The sequence below is a fragment of the Podarcis liolepis genome, assembly GCF_965112155.1.
Source record: "Podarcis liolepis genome assembly, chromosome: 6".
NCBI classification, from domain to species: Eukaryota; Metazoa; Chordata; class Lepidosauria; order Squamata; family Lacertidae; genus Podarcis; species Podarcis liolepis.
In genome coordinates this window covers 66,562,748-66,585,720 of record NC_139559.1, presented here as the reverse complement: position 1 = coordinate 66,585,720, position 22,973 = coordinate 66,562,748, and the positions used below count along the sequence as shown (strand labels likewise).

Sequence of the window (22,973 nt, the reverse complement as noted above, 5' to 3'; positions counted from 1 at the left end):
AATGTATGTGCATCCTATGGGGCGAATGCAGGCTTTCGCTGAAGCCTGGAGAGTGAGAGGGGTCGGTGCGCACCGACCCCTCTCACTCTCCAGGCTTCGCGGACCTCTCCGCAAGCAGCGGGAGCACTCGCTGGGCTCCCACGGCTTGCAGAGAGCTGCCTGTTTGGGGGCTGGGGTCGGGGGAAGCTCGGGGGGGAAATAATTTTTTTCCCTTTATTTCCCCCCGAAAAAACTAGGTGCACCTTATGGGACGGTGCGTCCTATAGGGCGAAAAATACGGTATTTCAAAATGCAGTCATAGAGCAGGGGGTTTGTGTGCCAGTGACTCTGTGTAATTCTGCTCATTTATCTCTCTTTCTGACCTAGGATTCTTGCAAATGTACACCTCAGATCATAAAAAGCAAACCTCGGAAGTGATTTAGAAAATATGGTTTGTTTATTTAGCATCCAAATACAAAAGAACATTGCAAAGATACAGCATTTGCACAAGTTAAGTTGAAACTGTTTTCAGTTTTGCTCAAGTGAGACATTTGGCTCATATGAAGTTACTGTTTGTGAAACAAATTTTAATTATTGGCTCCAGTCATCCTCCTGGACTGCTTAGAACTCAACCTGAAGGGCAGAAAACAATAAAAAGCACAGCCCAACTTTATGGAACACAAAACACACGAAACAAAAGTAATTAACAGAATTATGTGAACTTAAAGTGACACACTGCATAACAAACTCAGCATATTATGAGAGAGAGAAGGGGGCAGGAGAGGCTGGAACTGAAGTTGGCAGGACTCCTCCATATAAGCAGACTTTCAAAAAGACGTCCTACCAACTTTAATTCCAATCATGTTTTAAGCAAAAGCATATTCGCCTTCCCTTAGTGTCAAATCTATAGGACTATAGCTTTGTAGTGACTTTTAACAGTTTTTATAATGTATTCAAGTGGACTTCATCTCCAGGCTGTGCACCCTCCTCCAATTGTTTGATTTCTCGCATAAATCACACAGATAAATCTCTGTATAACATTAAATCAGTTGTCCTTCCCTGTCGTAGGCACTGTTGTGATAAAAAGCAACTTGTTCAAATCATTTCAGTATTTTCATTCTTAGAGTCTCTGCCTTCACGGGAATTTGCTATTCATCTATCCAAGTTTTTTTGGAGTGTCCACACAACTTTGTCAGCATCAAATGCCAGCCCATTTTTTCTATTAATTTGGATTCATCCATTTGAAGGATATCCAATAATAATAATTTTTTTAAACCTGCTGCCAAACACCCATTTGCAATATTAAGCCCCCCCCCCCATCTGGGAGACCCAGAGTCTCAGTTTACTGGCTTCGCACTTCTGTTTCATTTCTGTGGTGTCAAAGACAGGTTAAGCTTCTGGCATAAGACAACCACCTTAACAGCTTCGGGGGGGGGGGAGTTTTCTACTCCCAATCTCTTTCCATCATTCCAAGAAGCCTGTTCACCAGTAGCAAAGTTTTATTTGCAAGATTCATCTCTTATGTGACTAAACATCCTTTATTAGTAAACAGCCTTTTCTTTAAATGCTCAGGATTAGCAATATTTCATTTTGCCAAATAAGAGATGTGTGCTACTCAAAGGTTTCTGGAGACTCAGAGAGATGCGTTCTAATTAAAGCTCAGCATCTTGTATCATTGCTCTCATTGCTCTCATCTTCCTTCTTTTACAATCATTGGCACATTAGCAATTCCTCAGTATTCCAAGATTTACAAAAACTACATATACATATATATTAAAAAATCAAAGGTTAATCTTAAGGATATTTACACCATTGTTGCAACATCATCACATGAATAAATAGTTACAAATTAATTCTGCTTTTTTAAAGCAACCAACATATCTTCCATGCAACAGTGCAACTCAAATAATCAAAATCACCTACAGAGCAGTCCCACCCATTTCCTAGGAACCTCCCCTGTATCCGACTTGTCCAAAATAAATGGGCATAGCAAAAAACAGGTTGTTTTGTGGAACTCTATGGTAGAGCATACCACACCTGGCTTAGATATTTCACTTTGATACCCTTCACTAGTAAAGCCTCAAAACATTTGTGAAGCTTCCCAAAAGCATAAGGTTTTCTTTACTTTTCTAACACGCAAGAACAAAAAAAAAAAAGATTCAAATTTAAGGCCGGGGGGGGGGTTCCGCACTGTTCCCAGAGCATTTTGTACTAATACATTCATCTGAGCTCACTCATCCACAGGACTAACAAATGGAAAAAAAGATTTCTTTCTCCTAAGTGACACTAAAACTGAACTTTAATTTGGGATGTGTCACTTCGAATGGCATTGATACAGAAAGGGAATCTAGAAGGCATTGTAAAACGAGAAGTACATTCCATCCATAGTTGTTGTTTTTTTCCATTTGATTTACAGAAGTGGGAAATGCCAAAACTGCTTTAAAAATCATTTGTGAAAGTGCCAAAGTTCTGAGACTCGTATCCATAATAACACCACCATAAAACATGGTGAAAGAATTCATCTGCCTGCTTATACAGTAGCATAAATATGAAGTTGTCTTATCCTGAGTCAGACTAATAGTCCATATATCTCAGTACCGGTAGCAGTTGTCAGTGTCTCAGACATTCCCAGCTTTCCCAAAATCCCAATTAAGTCCCAAGGGCTTACGAAGTGCAAAACATACACTCCACCAATGATGGCCTTTCCTCTCCCCTCACAGTCTCAAAGTACTGTTTTGGGGAAGAAAATGCTGGAAAAGCAGCATTGTACCCACTGCAGTAATTGGGAAAGAATAATGGACACAAGGTGTATTTTTTTTCCAATTTAATTTTGCTCAGGTTCATCAGGTACTGGCACCATGCCTTCCGACACACTCCATTTTCATGGGATAGTCAACCTGCCCTCTTCTTTAACCACTAGCCATATTCATTTATATAAGTAAATATGCAGAGAAAACTGCTTTGCAAAGTATTTCAGATTAAGTGCTCATATCAGCCTAAAGTTTCGTGAGTGCAGTCTTGAACTCAACTTTATTTTAAAGGAATTTGTATCGGCATCAAATAACAGCTTACTTCATCCAGATTTCTGAACATTCAGGTGCTTTCCGTATTCCATGCCATGTCTATAGATATATGCTTTACACAAGCTGATACTGTGCTCCGACAAAGTTTTCTGATGCTCATTAAAGCCGTCCTTGCATTGCGTCACCAATGGCTCCCCACACATCAAAGACGAACTCATCTGGAAATGCAAAGTCTCCTAAAGCTTCATCGAGGGCAATGGCAAACTCATCTGGGTTGTTCTTGCCTTTCCCAGCTTCTACCATCGTTGCAGCTAAAAGGAAAAAAGGAGGAGCAGTTAGTTACCTACTGCATTTTTCAGAGACACAAATATGAAATAGGGTGGTTACATATAGATTACCTGCTGCTACACAAATTCTGCTCTAGCTCTTTTAAAGCCTTTTTTTTTATTGCTCACTGGAGTTTATATGCTAACACCTGTAACTTCCTTATGCTCCTGGCACTGTAACCCAACCCTGGACTGGAGCTGCACCAGAAAAGGTCTTTCACGAGCACTGGCAGAAAAGTTGGTGGAACCTCATTAAAACGTTATCTTCTTCTACTTGCGGGTCTCTGGATCCAAATCAATGTGTGCAAGAGAATGAACTGTGCGGTGAATTAAAAAGGTTAAGGTAATATGTCTAGTATTGAAGTATCACTAGAAAGCAATCTTAGAAACCACTGCATTTGAGTCAAACATACTGTATTATGTTTGTCAGAACGAAAACATTAGAGTTCAGCTCAGATTTTAACCCAAAAAAGCCCACAGTTCTAGTGACCACCACATTTTTAGTAGTGAATAAATTGTTTTATTAAGAGGTTTTTCTAGTTACACTTCTATATTTTGAGCGTCACATTTATATAGCATCAAAACTTTGCTGGTATTCAGTGATCATGTACTGACCCCTGGTGCTCACTGCAAAGAACTGCTATATTGTATAATGTTATAAGCTTTTACATGATAACATTTATATTTTTAAAATATATATTTTCTAGTACTGTACAAATATTGTGATGTTTCAAGTGCAATTCTACACACATTTACAGGATCATGGGTGCTGGTTCTTAAGGAAAAACCTCTGCTCATACAAGGAACCTAGGTGTGTGAACATCAAAGAGAGAGGTAGCCGTGTTGGTCTGCCATAGTCAAAATAAAAAAAATCCTTCCAGTAGCACCTTAAAGACCAACTAAGTTAGTTCTTGGTATGAGCTTTCGTGTGCATGCACACTTCTTCAGGTATCTGAAGAAGTGTGCATGCACACGAAAGCTCATACCAAGAACTAACTTAGTTGGTCTTTAAGGTGCTACTGGAAGGAATTTTTTTATTTTATCAAAGAGAGAGACTTTCAAGAGATCCAAGGCCCTCTTAGAAAACCTTCCATAAAGTTAAGGTAATTTTTTTTAAAAAAAACCCACAAACTCCATCTGTGGGCCCAAACCCATGCAACAGATTCATCATTACAGTGTCAAACATCACCAATTCTTCTGATCTAGTTATAGAGTTGCCATCTGCATTTTTTCACGAGAAATTCTTTTCTGCATCCCAAGTGCAAGCTAAGTTGCATTTGCTTATAGCACAGTCCTAAGTACTTTAACTATAATCCCATGGGTTTCAGTGGGATTTACTTCCAAGCAGAGTGTGCCTGGAGTTACATGCAAGGAAGTTACATGCAAAACGTGCCCCAAACAGGCACCTTTTACCCTAATTTTTTTTAAATTAATTACAGTGTTAAGGTCCATTTTCAGAAAAGTACACATGTCACCTTTAGATCCTGGCTGACTTTGGAATTGTTTTGGTAATTTGAGTAACTCTTAAATTTCCCTCCTGTTGAGCCAGTAGGTTCACAGTTCAAAAGAAGATGCCACATGTTTTAAACATTTGCAGCCGCTGAGTATCTAGTGTAATATCAAAAGATATGTGCATTTTTTAATTTGTAATTGATCTGCATGTCACTCAAATAGCAAAGAGTTCTCACTCAGCTATATTGTAAACTTCAATGCCTCAAATGACTTTGCAGGGATCATCGTTTAGTGGACATTGAAAGCCTATGTTACCTAAGAGTAAACTCCTTTTCTGAAATGAGCACAGTGGGGATGGGGCAGCATTAATCTTTTCCCTACTGAGTGCATTTCACAGTCCTAGTGATTAGGCTAATTTAGCATGAGTAATACAAATGAAATTCCTAACTGAACAGTAATCGGTGTTATTGGAACAAATCCACTTTTCACTTTTCATTTCGCTGAGTGATTGATCATATCTGCCGTCATGGGCTTGTATCCAACGGTGAAAGGAATCCTGATAACGGGGGGAAATTCATCAGCTGAACGGGGAGGTAGTCCATTTTTGGCACTCCCCATGGTAGTGCCCTCTGCCCCCCACATCTAAATCTGCTCTAGTGAGTCGGGAGGGGTCCTCGAAAGCAGGTTTGGTGGTGAAGGGGAGAAGAGGAATTGGCAAAAAAACCCATCCATCCCAGTTCCACTGAGAGTGTCTCTTCTGTCAATCACCACTGGATGCCACCATGGTATGAAATTAACTGGCATCATGTCATTTAACAGATTTGTGATAGCTAATTGTTATATATAAACAGAACATTGACATAAGAACCATTAGACACAACAAGATGCGCTCATTTCGTTGCCTTACTTTGCGCTCTCAGATACGCAGAGATGATACAGTGGCTCCACACACAATATACATTGACAACCAGTGTATGCTTTGATTGCGACAAAAAGCAACAACCCTGTTTTGAAACCTTGGCCCTGCTCCTAATGCATGTGGAACAGTGTGTGGAATATGCAATGCACCCCCCCCCCCAAAAAAAAAAAGATATGATTGCATATATTCATCATCTACATTATCGGTACAGCAGGTGGCGTTGTGGTCTAAACACTGAGCCTAGGGCTTGCCAATCGGAAGGTCGCGGTTTGACGGGGTGAGCTCCCGTTGCTTGGTCCCAGCTCCTGCCAACCTAGCAGCTCGAAATCACGTCAAAGTGAGAGTAGATAAATAGGTACTGCTCTGATGGGAAGGTAACATGACCCGGAAAAACTGTCTGCGGACAAACGTCAGCTCCCTCGGCCAGTAAAGCAAGATGAGAGCCGCAACCCCAGAGTCGTCCACGACGAGACTTAACTGTCAGGGGTCCTTTACCTTTACCTTTAAGCTCCAGCAGCACCAATTCATTGTTTTGGAGAGATGGAATATACATTCAGTCTGCAATCCTCTACCCATTTACCTCAGAGAAAGCCCAACTGAGCTCAGCAGGATATACTTCTGAGCAGGCATGTATATCATTGTTTTCAGTGTGATAAATAAAATAATAATAATATATTATCATCATCATCAGATAAAGATGTATATGTGGGATCTTATGCAGCACATACATGCAGCATGCGGGTTTCAACCCCACACATCTCTTTTGCAACGGGATCTGTGCATTAAAGCAGCTATTTATACGTTATGTTGGAAACTGTGTTGCGAGCAGAGAGACTGGAGAGTCATATGTTAATGTGGTCAATTAATTGGATTCCTAGCCTACCACGGCAGTGGCTCTGGGAACATAATAGCTCTATATCCAGGTCATTCTGAATATGGCTTACAGCAGCATGTGAGGAGCAGAGTTTGCGCATGAGCATCAACCTCTTGTCTTGTTCACTATCGCCCTTCCCATTTTCCAGGGCGACTACTTGCATCGGGGAAGCCATCCTCCGTACACAGGGGAGGCATACATCTGGAAAATCAGAGTTCCAAAACGCATCGGAGCCTCCACATGTTGAGGAGGATTCCCCACTTCATAGAGTAGCTTTGGAAAACACAGAAGACAACGTTGGCGAGGATGGGAGGGTGAAGCCTGTGCACTCGTACATAGCCTCTGCTACCCAAGTGCTGCTCTAGGCTGCATTTGAAATGCCTGAATACGGCTAATATGTTAAAATGCTTGTTGCAATGCAATGCAAAATTTAAACAAACCTGAAATCTGGACCCATATTAGAACCCCTCACACTCTGAAAACTGCAAACAAAATGTAGGATGCGGCGCAATCTCATACATGTCACATCGGAAGTAAGCCCCACTGAGCTCACTGGGCTTAGTGCCGTGTAAGTTTGTGTAGGCTTGTGCAGGGGATACTACTTTACTCGCAGTTCCATAAACACCCTTACCTACCTAGTTCGAGGTCTCTTATTCCCATGTACATTTCAAGAAGATCATCAACCTTCTTAGTAGCTTTTTCTTCAACATCTGAAGGCTTTGACAAAACAAAGACACAAAGGTGAGAAGCGGTGTTCGGACCAAAGGAGGGGTTTTCCCACCCCTCTTCTTCTGCAGAAGCAGGAGAACAACATCCGCTATGGTCCCCTGGATTATTGTAACACACAGTTGCCCAGATACCCAGATGACAGAGAGTGGGGGAGAAGGAAGAAAAACTTCCCTGTTCTCAGTGCTCACCTCTCTAGCTCATCCCAGCACCACCGATTAGAGGCAAGTAAGGAAGGAGGGGAATTTGTCTGGGGTGGGGCAGGAGTGGGATTGTCTTAGAAAGACGTTTCAATTAAACTAAGGTAGACTTTTGGTAGTTTGCGCAGCTGTAGTCTAACACAAATCAGAAAAATTGGGACACCTGAAAGTTATATAACCTGCTTTAAAAAAACAATACCTCACAATCAGGGTGTTTTTTTAAGCAATAGCACTTTCCAATAAAAGAAGAAAAGGAGGAGAACCTGCATTTGTTGTACTAGTATAATGAAGGAATGCCACAATTGGGTCTTGGCAGGAAGTAACCCTCATTTAAATTCCTAGGATTTTCCCTTATGTAACGTTTAAGAAGTAAAACAGAAACCCCAGTGTTTTGTTATTGTTATAATCTGTTCAACAACTGTGGCTACTTAAGTTTTGATGTTGGAGCTCACCATTTCTTCCACTGTTGCAGGGCCTTTGGATCTCAGTCGAAGAGTCTCTCTCCCTCGGGAGATTTTTCCCTCTGCAAAACCTCCACCTTTCGACCGTGGTTCAATCATTTCTGTAGCAGACATATTAATTAGGCAATTTGGAATTGCGATCCAAAAATAATAGTTGTTCTTTTAGATTATAAAATGGCAAGTCAAAATTTGGGTCGCATTCTGCAATGTGATGGAGATTGGCAATCAATCAACACAAACATCTAAAGTGGATTCTGCAGGGCTGTTAAACTGCTGGGAAACGTCAATGTTTCAAACAACACTTTCTTAAGAGCTCTGGCAGAAATACTAACTATCTATACAGCAAAAGCTGGAAAAACTTAGTAAATAGACAAGATCCAGCAAAAGACTGCTTGTTGTTTTTAGAAAAAGTTTCTTTACTAACAATTTAGTACTGCCTAGAGCCTTACTCTAAGCGACTGAGTGTTTATCTGCAAAATACTTTCAAAACATTATGTAAATTATTTTTCAGAAATATTTCATGTGTTTTGGCAAGCCTATTCAGACTTATAGAATATTGACATGCGTTTTAACTTTGCTTTTAGTTTATTATTGATAATCTTTATTGTTATTTTGAGCCGTTGTTTTTAACTGTTTAGTACAGATAATTTTATTGTTTTATTCTTTCTGTAAACGCTTTGAGGTTTTATTACAATGAAGCAGTAGACAATGTTTGTGAAATAAATATGTTCTTACAATGCTATTGCAGCTATTACCAGCAGTAACAGTTTTAAATGCCTCTTTTTAAATGTATGCATTCTGACACCAAGTGTCCGCTAGGATGCACAACAGCTCTGCTGATTATTTTATACCTTTCCTTTCCTTCCACTAGCACCAAGTTCAATCACCTGAGATACCACTGAAATTGGGAACTTTCTGGAATTATACTAGGGCAGCTAATAATAAAATGAGGTAGGCAGGTGTTCTGCAATCAAATGCTCTGTATTACCTTCTCTGGAGAGAGAGGGCAACACTACATCCCATTAAAAGTTAGGAATGAAATTCTTCATAACTCAAATGGACTGCATACCTGTGGACTGAAGGGCAGACACAGAATAAATGTGCCAAGAACAACTGCAGTATATGTTTACCTCCTTTACAACTCTTTACCCTGGCTTTTGGCACTTGGAATACATATTTTGAGGGCCCACCTTATGTTTTATGATTCTAAGTTGTGTTAAACTGTTTTTCACATTGTGTTTTAATTGTTGTAATCAGCCTGAAGGGCAGGCAAGTTAATGATGACAATGATGTTTCAGCCATCCAAAAGTCCCCCACAACAGTGTCATAGGGCTAACAACAATACAGTGGTACCTCGGGTTAAGTACTTAATTTGTTACGGAGGTCCGTTCTTAACCTGAAACTGTTCTTAACCTGAAGCACCACTTTAGCTAATGGGGCCTCCTGCTGCTTCCATGCCGCCGGAGCACGATTTCTGTTCTTATCCTGAAGCAAAGTTCTTAACCTGAAGCACTATTCCCGGGTTAGCGGAGTCTGTAACCTGAAGCGTATGTAACCTGAAGCATATGTAACCCGAGGTACCACTGTATTTACATTGTTATCCCACCCTGTCCCACTCAGGTAGGTTTCTAACATATTTAAGCAAATAAAAATTTAATTGTTATTTTAAAAAGGAGGGAAGGTCTCTCCCTTCCCCCCCCCAAAAAAGAGTCAGGCCCTCTCTCTATTCCCTACCCCTCTTTTATTTTACAAAATCAAGCTTCAGAAATTACTTATTACTCTTTTCCAAAGGCTGTAATATGACTTGCCAGCAGAAAGAAAATATTATCACTGGGCATCACTCCTGAAAACTGCCTCAGATCATTCAGAGACCCTAGGATTTGTTTGGTCATCTATCTGAAGAAGGTAGCCACATCAGCATAGAAGATTAGCAGCTAATTGAATGGATTTTTTAAAAATGAAATCAGGATCAGCACAGGGTCCACCATGCTTTGTTTGACATCACACTTTCAGACAAATGAGTCTTGTGTTCGAACCATTATCAGTACAATTGTGCTATAATGTAGTTGCAGCTGGTTTCTACATAAGGACAAAGTGCTGTTTTTGCCCTATAAAGTCCTAAACAGTCTGGATCCATGGCATCTGAAGGACTAGTTTCTTCTGCATTAACCTACCCAATAATTACTGTCAATGTGAGAGGGAAAGAAGAGATGAGCCAACCTACTATCTTAGCTCCCTCCTGTGGTCTTTTGCTGCTGCCACCAAGTGGAAGTATTTCATTTTCCTGGCTGCTTCTACCCAAACAGCCCTTTATCCTCTGTGACTTCCTTACTGACCCAGCAGACTACTGTACCAGGCAGTATGGCAAGGCAATTGGGCATGGGGTGAAAATCAAGGCATCAGAACAATCTTAAAGCAAGAATAAATGTAGCATTTACTGCAGGTTTTGAAAAGTTAAAACACAGTAAAAGCGGGTTTTAAAATAGTTATCTGTAAGAATCATAGAATCAGTAATTAGAATATCAAAATACTATTTTAAAAGGACTGTTTCCCTACAAGATCTAGTAATAAAGCCATTTATTTCAACTCATCCCAGTTCACCGGCAGTCCAGTGTCCAGCCTTCTTGCTTACATCCCCATAGCTTGAGCCTGCTACACAGCACCCAGAACACAAACACAAAGGTCTGGGTCCCATGCTCAGTCTGTTTCCCTGCTGAATTACACCTGGAACAGCAGAAGGCTTCTTTCATGCCTAACTGTGGCATGGGGGTGATTTTGGTGGGAGACTTAAAGCTAGGGAAGGAAGAGTTAATTGCCAAAAAAATACCCCCCCCCCGCAAGCTGCATTTAGGCTTCCCCTGTTGTTATGATCCCACACACAGAGATAAAAGCAAGTTTATGGAACCCCAAGCGGAGCATCGTATATGACTGGTGGCTGCAGTTAGCTTAATAAGACAATGTTCGTTTTATCTCTCACCCTTCTAATTGCTTAAGCTTCCTCTGACTAATCAAACAGGCCAAGTTTTACCCAATTTGGAATCAAATACAAAAGGAAACTACAGGTATAATTTATGGCGGATACATGTCACTCACCAAATGATTTCATAGGCTCTATCAATTTTAGCGTAAATGTCTGACCCTTCTCCAAGTCCTTTAAATTCTTAGCAACTTCATAATGGCGATAGCCCACTACGCTTTTTCCATTTATAGATTCTATGTGATCACCAACACATACCAGTTTTATTTGGTCAATAAGACTGCCTGCTTTAATTCTCTGTTGGATAAAAAGGCATTATTGTTAGTTGCGATGAATGCAGTAAACAAACAGCCTGGGCCAAAAGGGCTATGATGTGCATAGTATGACACACACAAAATACAAACCACAAAGCTCACCTTTTGAGCTAGAGGGAGTAAACAAGGAAGCACTGTAAAAGGATACAAAGAGCCCAGTTACCCAAACTAGGATACCCATATAATTTAAAATCTTATTGTTCGATTGAATTGATTTGCTGCTTATAACCCTACCACTTTTGAAATAGGTTAGTTTTGTGCCTTTTTTACAATAAAGTTTCATATAAAATTTGTTAACAAAAATAAATAATTTGTAAGCATGGAACAGTGCTTGCACAGGCAGGTTGCTAGATACTGTACCTTCAGTGCAGACAATGTAACTCAGGCTAGACATGCAACAAATAGCATTTCATACTTATCAAAATCAATACTAAAGGAAGGCAAGCATGCTGTGCAATCAAGAACTCAGACTCCATGTACATGTTTATAAAATGTACATGATACTGTTGAGTTATAATATTGTGCTACTTAATTCTTAGGGAAAATACATTTCTGGTCACCCAGCAGTTTCTGGGAACAAGGTGATTATCACTCCCAGTAAGATATTAGATCATTAGCAAGATTCAATACACTCATAACACTGGATCCAGACAAACCCATGGGCGAAACTCCATCAACAAGGGCACTCTGCTGTGGAAAGGGGGCAAATATAATTTCCACCAGTTCCACATTCCCCCTGCAGGTTCCCCCCCCCCGAAAAAGCTGCTAGAGAGGATTGTGGGACCCTCTGGAACAGCATGGGGGTGGCATAACGGGCTGCAGGCAAAAGGAAGAATTGGCAAAAATCACTGCCCCCCTCCTTTCTTCAGAGGCAGCCTCTACTGCAGGCATAGGCAAACTCAGCCCTCCAGATGTTTTGGGACTACAATCCCCATCACCCCAACCACTGGTCCTGTTAGCTAGGGATCATGGGAGTTGTAGTCCCAAAACATCTGGAGGGCTGAGTTTGCCTATGCCTGGTCTACTGGACCTCAGTTCCTCCATGAATGAGACACTTCCATTCGGAAAGCACAAGGCTGAATCCAACCCATCGTAGACTAAAATATATTGTATGTGTTTGAAAGGATGGCTTTCACTAGAAAGCATAATGGGGGTGGGGGAGATTGAATCCCACTCCCCCTAGTGCCACAGCCCTGACCTAGTTTTCCCTCCCTGTGGCTTTTTACATTAGAGTTGGAAAATCTAATACAGGCAATTGTTGTTTTGCGTGGAGGTTATGCTCCAGACATCTGTGCATGTCAGCAGGGTCCATGTAAATGTTCTGTTCTGCCTCAAACCCATTCCACCCTTTTAGTGACTTTGGGGGTCATGCCTGGGTTCAGCAGTGTGCGCATGTGCGTACACCAGTTGAACGTGCATCAATCAGTTGTTGCCTGTAATGGCTCTCCAAATATCAGATCTACTTTTGCACTGAGTTTGGAAAACACCTCTCTTGACCAGTGCACATGTATGCTAATGACATGTCCCTAAACAAGCCAGCATACTGCTTCACGCCTACCACTACCAATAGCCATATAATAGTCAATAAAATGTTGCTGACTGTGTTTGGGTTACGTGTATTCTAACAACAAATTGAATCCAAAGCTGCCCTTCCATGAACAGAAGGGTTCCTTTGGTTTGTGAAAGGAACCAACACCCAGTGGAAGTTTGAGAGAAGTGTCTGGATAAGCTTTTTCCAAGGACTGAAGGGGAAAGAAGAAATCAATGAAAAAGACCTCTCTCCAAGTGGGAACATCCAATGGGTATAATTCTTCAATACCCCCATTCAAATTATTGCTTTTGGATGTTTGCTAACTTACTTCCATAGTGCCAACACTACACCGTTCTTGCTAACACAAAGAAGTAAAAGGTAAAGGTAAAGGTACCCCTGCCCGTATGGGCCAGTCTTGACAGACTCTAGGGTTGTGCGCCCATCTCACTTAAGAGGCCGGGGGCCAGCGCTGTTCGTAGGCACTTCCGGGTCATGTGGCCAGCGTGACAAAGCTGCATCTGGCGAGCCAGCGCAGCACACGGAAACGCCGTTTACCTTCCCGCCAGTAAGCGGTCCCTATTTATCTACTTGCACCCAGGGGTGCTTTCGAACTGCTAGGTTGGCAGGCGCTGGGACCGAGCAACGGGAGCACATCCCGCCACGGGGATTCGAACCGCCGACCTTTCGATCGGCAAGCCCTAGGCGCTGAGGCTTTTACCCACAGCGCCACCCGCGTCCCAACACAAAGAAGTATTTCAAACACAAAGAAGTATTTGAAACAATTTGCAACTCCATTTCTGCTCAGATCTCTCACAACTCAAGGCATTATTCTTACCTTTATGAAGGCGCATCCATTTCCATTGTCAGTAATGGTAAGCCCAAGTGACTCCTCTGATTTGAAAACCTCCACTTCCTTTTTGACTCCTTTTACATGAGCAAATATAAAGTCTTCGAGACCAATCTGCACGCCTAAGAGCTTGTCCATATCAATTTTGTGTGTGTTCAAAGTACAAAACATAATCTACAAGAAAAAAGAGGAAACAAGTGCATTTTATCTGAGATACCTGGTATACACCCATGACTAACATCATATGATGGCCAAAAAAACTGACCCATGAATGCAGGTGGTGCAAGCTGCTGTACCCTGTGAAAGCTTCTACACTCTTCAAAGTGCTCCTGTAGTCTGAAGCATGTGATCCCTTTGTCTATGTCTAGGTTGATCCCAGAGGCTTTTCCATGGAGAAAGCCTGTGTTACCTATGGATTACTGTAGGGCATATTCCATAGAAGCAGAACCTTGAAATTATGTAGCTGTGGCTTTTACACACAATGATTTGCCGTATGAAGTAAACGTAAAATATCTCATGGGAAGTAACATTCCACTAAGCACTGCAAGATGGGTCTACAGTTAGAGGAGTCGGTTTGTAGAAGCTGGCATGAGCTGCTCAAAAGTAAAAGTTATGGAGACTGTGGTGCAGAAAAGACTGAAGAAAACTGTGTCTTGCCTTCCCTTTTTCAGCACTTATCATCCCCTCTTTATCCAAGCTTCTACGAAACCCTGTGTAAACTGCCTGGAAATCCCTGGAATCTTGTAACACTTGGAGGTTGGGGGTGATGTGCAACAGTAACATTAAAAACTCAAGAATTTAAGACTGAAGGGACATTGTTTTTACAGTTGTGCATAAGAAGTGTTTCCTTAGGTATCCTAAGCCATGGATCTATAAGAGGGGCATAAGCATGAGGATCTGAGTAGAAGAAGTAAAAAGGAACACAACAGAGATGTCTTTAGATGTTGCTAAAAAGTTATGCTACACTGCATGAATTTGTTCAACTTAAAAACAAGTTGTTACTGCCCATGGAAGTAATCCTTCAACTAGGGCAATTCACCGGCATTGAACTTTGTACTTCCTGGAGCAAATCATAAATGCTGGGTCTTTCTTGAGACTTCCTTTTTCTCTAATGCCAGAAACCAGTAATATTAAAATTCCTCTAAATAAGAATAAAGTTTTGCACAGACTGGTTTTCCCCACACAAATGTTCAGACAAGCCTGACATCAGCTGTATGCTAAAGCACAACTGCACTGTACAGTCTACACTCTGCTACAGTTTGGTTACATGCATGCTGTGTGCTGTTTCACAGCCAAGTACAGCCTGGGCTCAATAGTAACCATCTGAACATAATACCCATAATTTCAGATCAGCTAATGGTTTCTTTTTCCTTAAGTGCAAGAAGTAGTCCTGATTATACATTTCTACTCAGAAGTAAGTCCCATTGAGTTCAATAGGGTTTACTCCCAGGTTAAAAAAGATTTTTGTTGTTGGGTAGCATATAAAAGCTATAAATAAATGTGTATAGGATTGCAGCCTTAACCAATTCAAAGTATTTTGCTTTTACAGAGCCTGGAAAGATATGGCACTGTCTACCCAGCAACCCAGGTGAGGTAACAAGTTGCAATAATAATGAACCCTATAACAAGAGCCAGGTTCAGGATATATTTGTTTATCTGAATGTCTCCCAACCAATTAAAGATAAAATGAATTTGCATATTACCAAAAGTTCAGTATGGGTGACTTTGAGAATAATTAGGGGTGAGGGGAGAGAACACTTAAATTTATCCTAAGTGCACAAAATTGCAATTCAATAAACAAAAGCTACCATGAGTTGTTAGAAGGAAATGCCATCTTTGCTATTTTACATTTCATTAATTTGAGTTTCTCTAATATACCTGTCACATTAATATAGCAGAGCCTTCAAACATGAACAATTTCAAAATCCATAATCACTGTGGAAGATTAAGAAATGTTAATTAAGAAATGGTTAATTGAATATTCAAATAAACATTTTCAGTTTGAGTTTCCTGTGGGCTTTTTTAATTATTCCATTATGAATTCATACTGAAATACAAAATTTCCACTAGCTTTAGATACAAGCAGAAAAGAAAAGCCCTCATAACCCTTGTTTTTGCTAGGTTTGTTTGCCAATCAGAAGACCCATTATTTCTATGTGACTTGCATCTAGAAAGTGCTTTTTCATTCTCAACAAATTTTAACTTGCAATCAGTCTGCAGATCAACTAAAACTTTCAGCTAATTAACACTCTGAAGCGGTACTAAAAATATGGTTCAGCCCTGATAAAACATTCAGGAAATAATTGTAGTGCCTCCATGTAGCAATTTCCAAGCTCCTCAGATATTAGCATTGTTAGGCCTTGTGATTCGCATTAACAAAATCACTGCATTCCTGTTGTTTTTCTTTAAAAAAATATCAAGGGCATTTGCCATTTAAAAAAAATATTCTTGTTACTTCGACCTTGTCAACAGACAGCTATAATCTCATAACTGGTTTCACACCTTTGGCTAGATACAACTGGCAACAGAAAAGAAATGTGATATTTAGAAACATGAGATGATCTAACTCAATTTAGAACTGCAACTGGGCAGCACAAACAGACTGCCGCCTCTTCATGAACCAATTTTATGCCACCTCCATTGGGGAAGAAATGTCAGCCAAACTAGAACTTAGATTATTCATTCCACTCAGCATTTTTTTGCAAGAATTCATTTTTATACAAGAAAGTGACAAAATTCTGTGCATCAGCATGCATTGTTAGGAAATTGGTGGTTAAATCTTTTTTACCAACCATACTAGCACTCAGCAATCCATTTCAAGAGTGACTGTGAATGTGCAACAAAGCACCCCCATTTCTTAGTCCTTTGAGGTGCTGTTAATTCCTAACAGTCTTTTGCTGGCCTCTAAACTGTTAACTGCATTTGTTTGACTGTAATTTATGCCTGATCTGTGATTGTAATATTGAAGATTGATTGAGTGAGTGAGTGAGTGAGTGAGTGAGTGATTGCTACAAGAGAGTAATGGCAGAACAACAAAATGTTTTCCCCCCTGAACTCTTAAAGGAGTAACTCAAGTTTCAAATAAACATGGCAAAAAAAGCACAAGAGAAAAACGTAAAATAGTAACATGAACATTTTATTTATTTAAAATCTATATAGGTCACATTTCTTAACAGAAATCTCTCAAGGCGATTTACATGTTTCAACAGCAATACAAAAAAATGTGAAATATTGTAGAAGAATATTTGTACAAAAACAAAGCGCTAAATGAACCCGAAATAATAAAACACCTTCATGGGGTGTTAATGCTGTGATCCCCTCCACTGTAGGCTCAGATTGTATGTATTTGTAAACAAACCACATATCATAAAGATACCGCAGTCAGCACTGTACCTCAATCCAAAGGGACAATGAACCCTGAGTAAGTGTCTGTCACCCCTGGAATTTTGCACCGCTTGGAGACTGAGGTGGAATGCAACAATATTTTGCAGGAAATAGAGTCTCTACCCCAGACCTCAGGGAACGGGGGGCAGGCAGGGGGAATGTATGGGAGAAGATGTTTCTAGAAGGCTACCAAACCCATGCCATTCAGGTCTGTAAAAGGTACTCACTTCTTTGCTTGCAAGTTCGTCAACATTGATGAATTTGGAAGCAATTAGGTAGCCAGTGGAGTTGAGCTACCATTGGTGTTATATGCTCCCTGTAAGGAGACATTTTAATACTACAGCATTTTGTAACATTTACCGAATGTTCTTTTTCATTTCATATCAAACTCAGTTTGTTTGCTTTTGGTTTAAAAAAATAATAATGCTGTTGCCGAAATTCCAGAGCTTAAGTGTTCATATTCTAGTAAAGGTTTGGGGGGACTTGGCTCATACTTCTCTTAATAGAAAGCAAACAAACTCTACTTCCTCTGGTTTCGTCTATGCCCTCCTTTCAGGCTTTATGAAAAGGTTGTGGAAGTGGAGCACACACATGCCTCAAAAAAGAATTTCTGCTGACTCAGCACTGTTTCCTCCCTTTGCTGCTATCCCTAGTACAGCCTCCCAAAGGAGGATGCTGGTTTGGAGAAAGGTCCAATCAGGGTGAAACAGCAAGGGATAGACTCGTAGAACAAATTGCATAGCAATACGGTGATAAATCTACAGTCCTTAAAAACAACTGATTCAATGGGAAATCCACACAAGGAATGACATAACATCAAGAAAGCCCTGGATTTATTTTTAGCTGTATCGGAGTTTCGCTTCACCAACAAGTTTAACTCACTGTTCAATAATTTACAGTAACCAGCACTGAAATAACTATTCCTAGAGCAAGAGAATTCTACATCCATTACTTGAAGTAGAATGTTTCCTGTGTGAGTCTTAAATGCACCTTTGTTTTCAGTTATTTCCAAATACATTCAAGTTACATGTTGCCACAATGTATAGTAGAATTTACCACTCACAGCTGACACAAAAAGGGGCTTTGCTTTTATACTTTTTGTGTTAATGTTAGCAATGCAGTACATAACTTTCAGCCCTTAAAAAACTCCGGATGTTAACTGCTGATTGAACTGGACACAGGATGAAATGCAGGTTGCACAATCCTTTTCTGATATAAATTCAGAAATACGGTAAATCTCATGAAATATAGACAGATAATCAGTAGAGGGAGATGAAACAGGCATAAGTTCAACAAGAAATGGAGACGGCACAGACTGGTGTGTAGAGGAATGGAAACAATACTACTTAATTATCTAATGGAACTGAGTAACTAGGTAGATTGTTTTCCACAATATGTCCACTCTCACCTTTATAAAGCGTTAGTGACATGCTAGCAAATGGAGAGATCCCCTCAAAGTCAGCTCCCTCTGAGCTACAGCAAGAAGCAATCAAGTAATTTGTACTTTGCCTAGAAATAAAAATGCAGTAATAAAGTGTGCAAGAAAACTGCACAGAGCCGCCATAGATATATGGATCTACAAATGGATGCAAAGCACACTAAGAAGAAATCTTTTTGAAATCTGAGCCACTAAAAGGAGTTATGTTAATTAAACCATGTAGCTTGCTGTAATCCTCCATGCTCAAAAAGGAGGAATGTGTTTATTTTACTGGAAATTGAGCTGTCAGCACCATTCAGAAGTTCCATAAACACAGAACTAATACTTGAGTCCTTGTTGCAATCATTGACAATGACACTGAAAAGTATAATTGGACACAATGCAGAAAAAAATGTATGATTGATGTTACAATACGACATTTCATCTGTATACCATTTGTTACAAATTCCGCTTCATTATAATTCACAGTTCCTAGTAGATGAAAGCCAAATAGTCTAAACATTTCCCTCACATAGTTTGCAAAAACCAGCTTAGGAATTAGAATTCTTCCATGCATGTTCCAAGTTTTAGAAGAAAGATGGTAAACAGAGATTGTATGTCCAAGTGTCACACAGCATTCTGATGGAATGATTTGTATATTTTGCACTTGCTTCAAGAAGAATTTCTGTTTATTAAATTCCCATACCTTCATTCATTCCAAGATCTCAGGACAGTTTACAACAGAAATGCTTATGTACAATTTTCTTTTATTTTTTGTATCATATAGCCAGCACTCTCATGATCCTCTGAACAAAGCTCTACTGCACTGATACAAGAAGCAAACAAGCTACTACCATTTCCAGGTTTTTTATAAAATGACCTACTCCCAAGCAATAGTGCATATCACTAGCATATTTTCCCTGATTTGCATAAGGCGTGTTAAATAGAGTGCATCAATTTTAAACAAGGCCAGAGTTAAACACCATCATACTTCAAGATAAACTAAGTAATGGATGACAAGGTACAGAATTCCGAGCAACTCCTAGTTACAGGATTTATTTGCACAGGAATAAAAAGAATAAGAGTTGCCCAGTTCTATGTACTGCAAGCTGCTAGTATGATAGTGCGCCAGTCTGAGGACCATGTCTGGTGTGAAATAACTTTTGCAGTTCTTCGTCACCGGGGAAAACTTCACTGTCTTTCAAAGACCTTATTGTTCTTCATGATAATAAAGAAGAGATACTATTGTGACAAGCTGCAATGCCAAGGTAAAATGATCCATGTAGCCAGGAGTATAATTACATGTGTTCAGGCTTGCTTCTTTTTCAGTGTTCAAAGCTACACATATAGGACAATTACAACTTGGATAATGAATAAAAATGTTGCCTTTGGTTTAAGGTTAGCAACCTTTACAGAAGCAATTATACAAACCACAAAGGAACCAGACCAACCTAAGAGGTTTGATAGATGCCATCAAAGGATTTAAATGCATTCTCTTCAGAACAATAGCTGCAGAGCACCTGCCCAGCCATTAGGCACAGTGAGACAATCTATCTCAAGTGGCAGGTCTTCAGGTGCCATTAAAGGACAAATTATTAATTATATAGTTTATTACAGTTTTTTAAAAAAATTATTACAGTATTACTTTCAGGGCAACAACATTTTTCTGCTTCAGGTACCATAATGACTGCAAACGACAGCCAAACTGTTCAGTGGATCAAGACTTTGCCGTAAAAAGCTACCAAGTCTCATGACACAAGCATAACATTGCACCCATATATTGTGCCTTTAATGAATACGCAGTTACGATCTACAGTTCTGTACTGACTTCCAGTTCGAATCAGAATCTTCACATCACCATGTGCTTATACTAAAAGGGTGCGAGAAAATCCACACTTCTACCACTTTCATGATCTCCTTCCTCCAAAATTAAACTTTTTTTAAAAAAAACAGGGTGATTGAAGCAGAAAAGTGACACCCGACTCACATGTAGAAGTCTAGAATGCACCTTTCCACACTACTCGTTGCCTTACAGCAAGGGTAGAGAAAGAGAGATGCTCCTGATACCACTGGGCTCCAACACCCATCTGCTCTAGCCAGCGTAGCCAAAGGTCAGGGTCAATGGGAGTACAACGAGATCTAGAGCCGAGGTCGCCAATGTGGTGCAGCTGGACAGCAAACCCCATCATCACTGAGCACTGTGGCCATGCTAGCTGGAGTTGAATGAAGTTGTAGTACAAAAACATCCAGAGGGCACCATCTTTGCTACCCCTGGATCTAGAGGTTTGTGGATTCTTCACCCTGCCTTAAAGCTCCACCGCGTGTCAGAAAAATAGAGATACAGGCTGCAATCCTAAACAGATATTCCTCAGGATAGTCTCACTGAACTCAGAAAAACTTCTCTGTAAACTAGAATAGCTCAGACAGTTGCAGTGGGTTTGTGAAATGGTCTTGGGGATATGATTTCTGTGTTGGCTCCTAATAACAGCCTAAGCTGCACTTCAGTTATCATATGGATGCATTGTGGTGGCAGGAGCAGTTATATAGTCTCAACTTTCTTTCATCATGTAAGCCAAGGTGTTACATATATGATTCCAGGAGATACATAGGGCCAAGCACTGCTGAGCACAGAAAAACACACTTCCTCTATACTCAAAAATAAAAAAATTCCTTCCAGTAGCACCTTAAAGACCAACTAAGTTAGTTCTTGGTATGAGCTTTCGTGTGCATGCACACTTCTTCAGATACACATTCCCTCTATACTCTGAGGCATCTTTTTAATAATCAATCAATCAATCAATCAATCAATGTTTCACTGTTGTTTGAACCAGGAGAGATCAGCACCATCGGCTGATCCACACTCAGTTACTCAGTCCCTCTTGCCAAAAAATACATTAAGGAGCTTTGAAATACAGGGGTGGCCCAGAATTAAGAGCAGATGAAATGCCCACAAAGGCAATTCTGGACACTTTTTTGTTGTTTCGGGAGTCAGCAGAAAAAAGGAAAGAAAAGTGCGGCCTAGAAACTCGCGAAGTATGGGGGGGGGAGGGCCTCTGAGCATGTGAGGAGTGCGTTTTAACTACAGCCTACTCATATAGGCAGCAAGGCACCCACCCACCCTCCATTACCTCAATTTCCAGAAACAGATCCCTTAAAAAAAGCACCACCCACCCAAAAAGCTCTGCCTCTGGACTAACCCTTGATGCTGATTCTTACCACGCGCGGACTGGCAACTAAGCCCAACATTTCGCCCAAACATGGAGCCATGAACGACGCTCGGGGTGATGGAAGAGCGTCGGAGGTGAACAGCCAAGCCAAGCCAAAGAGCCGGTGCCCCGAGAAAGAGAGAGCGCGCGCTTTGGGGGCTTTTGTCCCCCTGCCGAAGGGGGGCGCCAGATTTGGAATAAATCCCCCGTAGCGGGGGGCTTCCGTTCACGAGGGAGGCGGAGGGGGGGTACCGCCCAGTCCCCTCTGGGCACGTACCTCGCTGGGGGCGATGTGGAACGCCTCGGCTATCTTGGCGTAAAGCTCCCTGACGCTGGCGAAGCCCTCCACGCGCCCCGTGGGGCTGCCGTGCGCCAGCTGCGTGTGGAACACCAGCCGGATGGGGCCCGGGCGCGCCGAGGAGGAGGCGGCGGCGGCGGCGCCTCCCCCGACGCCAGCCCCGCCGACGGCGCTGCTGCCGCTGGCGTCGTCGTCGTCGCCCCTGCCCCGCGCCAGGGGGGCTTCGCCCTCCACCAGCGTGGACGTCTCCCTGGACTTGCCTTTCTTCTTGCCCCTCAGCCCCAGAGGCATTTTCCCGCGCGCCTGCACGCAGCCACAGAGGAGATGCAGAACCGCCGCCGCCACCACCACCACCTGCTGCTGCTGCTCTTTCCTCGCCCTGCTGCCTGGACTCTGCCCCTTCAGGGCTGTGCGCTCATCTCCTCGCGGCTCACCCACCCGGCGGGCAGGTGATGGCACCCGGCAGCCAATGGGCAGCGGAGAGCAACCGCGCGCGTCCTGCGCGCGCTTTCGCAGCACCGGACCTTTCTCCCCCCACCCCCCGCTGCCCTGGCTTTAGAGCCGCGCCAGGGATGGATGGACGGACGCTGAGCACACAAGAGTACCTGCCCCTTTAAGGCTGCAGTCCTCACCAAAGCACTGCAACCCTAAACCATCCGAAGTCAAGCAGGGTAAGCTCCGGGAGCAGCTCACTTCTCTCATTCATTCATTTATTTATTTATACATACTTTTCAGGTTTATACATTTCACTGATTTTACAATCCTTTTGACATTTCAAAACTTGACTTCCTCTCCCCCCCCCTTCCTGCGGTTCCTTAAATTTTTTTTTAATATCTTCTGCATATCCAAATTAACTTACTTTGCTCATTTGTTCGTCTTCTTTAAATATATACTCTTATGAAACTGCAGGTTATCACAGTAATCCTGCCAATGTTCTTATCTGTTTGCAATTTATATGTAAATATTCAATAAACCATTTCCATTTTTTTATAATAATAAAAAAGTTTGTTATCTTGATTTCTTACTCTTCCGGCAAGTT

The 22,973-nt window shown here is 41.3% G+C and overlaps 1 protein-coding gene across 2 annotated transcripts; it reads right to left on the bottom strand.

Moving 5' to 3' along the window:
• Positions 1-417: 417 nt before the first annotated feature.
• On the bottom strand, positions 418-22,486 carry GIPC2 (GIPC PDZ domain containing family member 2). Of its 2 annotated transcripts, none has more exons than XM_083510705.1 (6): positions 21,914-22,486; positions 13,618-13,803; positions 11,054-11,234; positions 7,952-8,061; positions 7,209-7,290; positions 418-3,313 (listed from the first exon to the last, which is right to left on the bottom strand). In XM_083510705.1, exons 1-6 carry the CDS (start codon positions 22,223-22,225, stop codon positions 3,162-3,164), a joined length of 1,023 nt encoding a protein of 340 aa, XP_083366831.1. In that variant the 5' UTR covers positions 22,226-22,486; the 3' UTR covers positions 418-3,161. The 2 variants fall into 2 exon arrangements, with proteins under 2 accessions (XP_083366831.1, XP_083366832.1); XM_083510706.1 differs by lacking the exon at positions 21,914-22,486 and adding an exon at positions 21,647-21,765.
• Positions 22,487-22,973: the final 487 nt, after the last annotated feature.

Bases quoted from the DNA above. Each gene is read 5' to 3' on its own strand.
- GIPC2 (XM_083510705.1), bottom strand. From the start codon at position 22,225: ATGCCTCTGGGGCTGAGGGGCAAGAAGAAAGGCAAGTCCAGGGAGACG. The intron at 13,804-21,913 runs GTACGTGCCCAG...TTTTTCTTGTAG, and splicing joins TCCACATCGCCCCCAGCGAG to ATTATGTTTTGTACTTTGAA. The intron at 11,235-13,617 runs GTAAGAATAATG...TTTATCCAACAG, and splicing joins ATGGATGCGCCTTCATAAAG to AGAATTAAAGCAGGCAGTCT.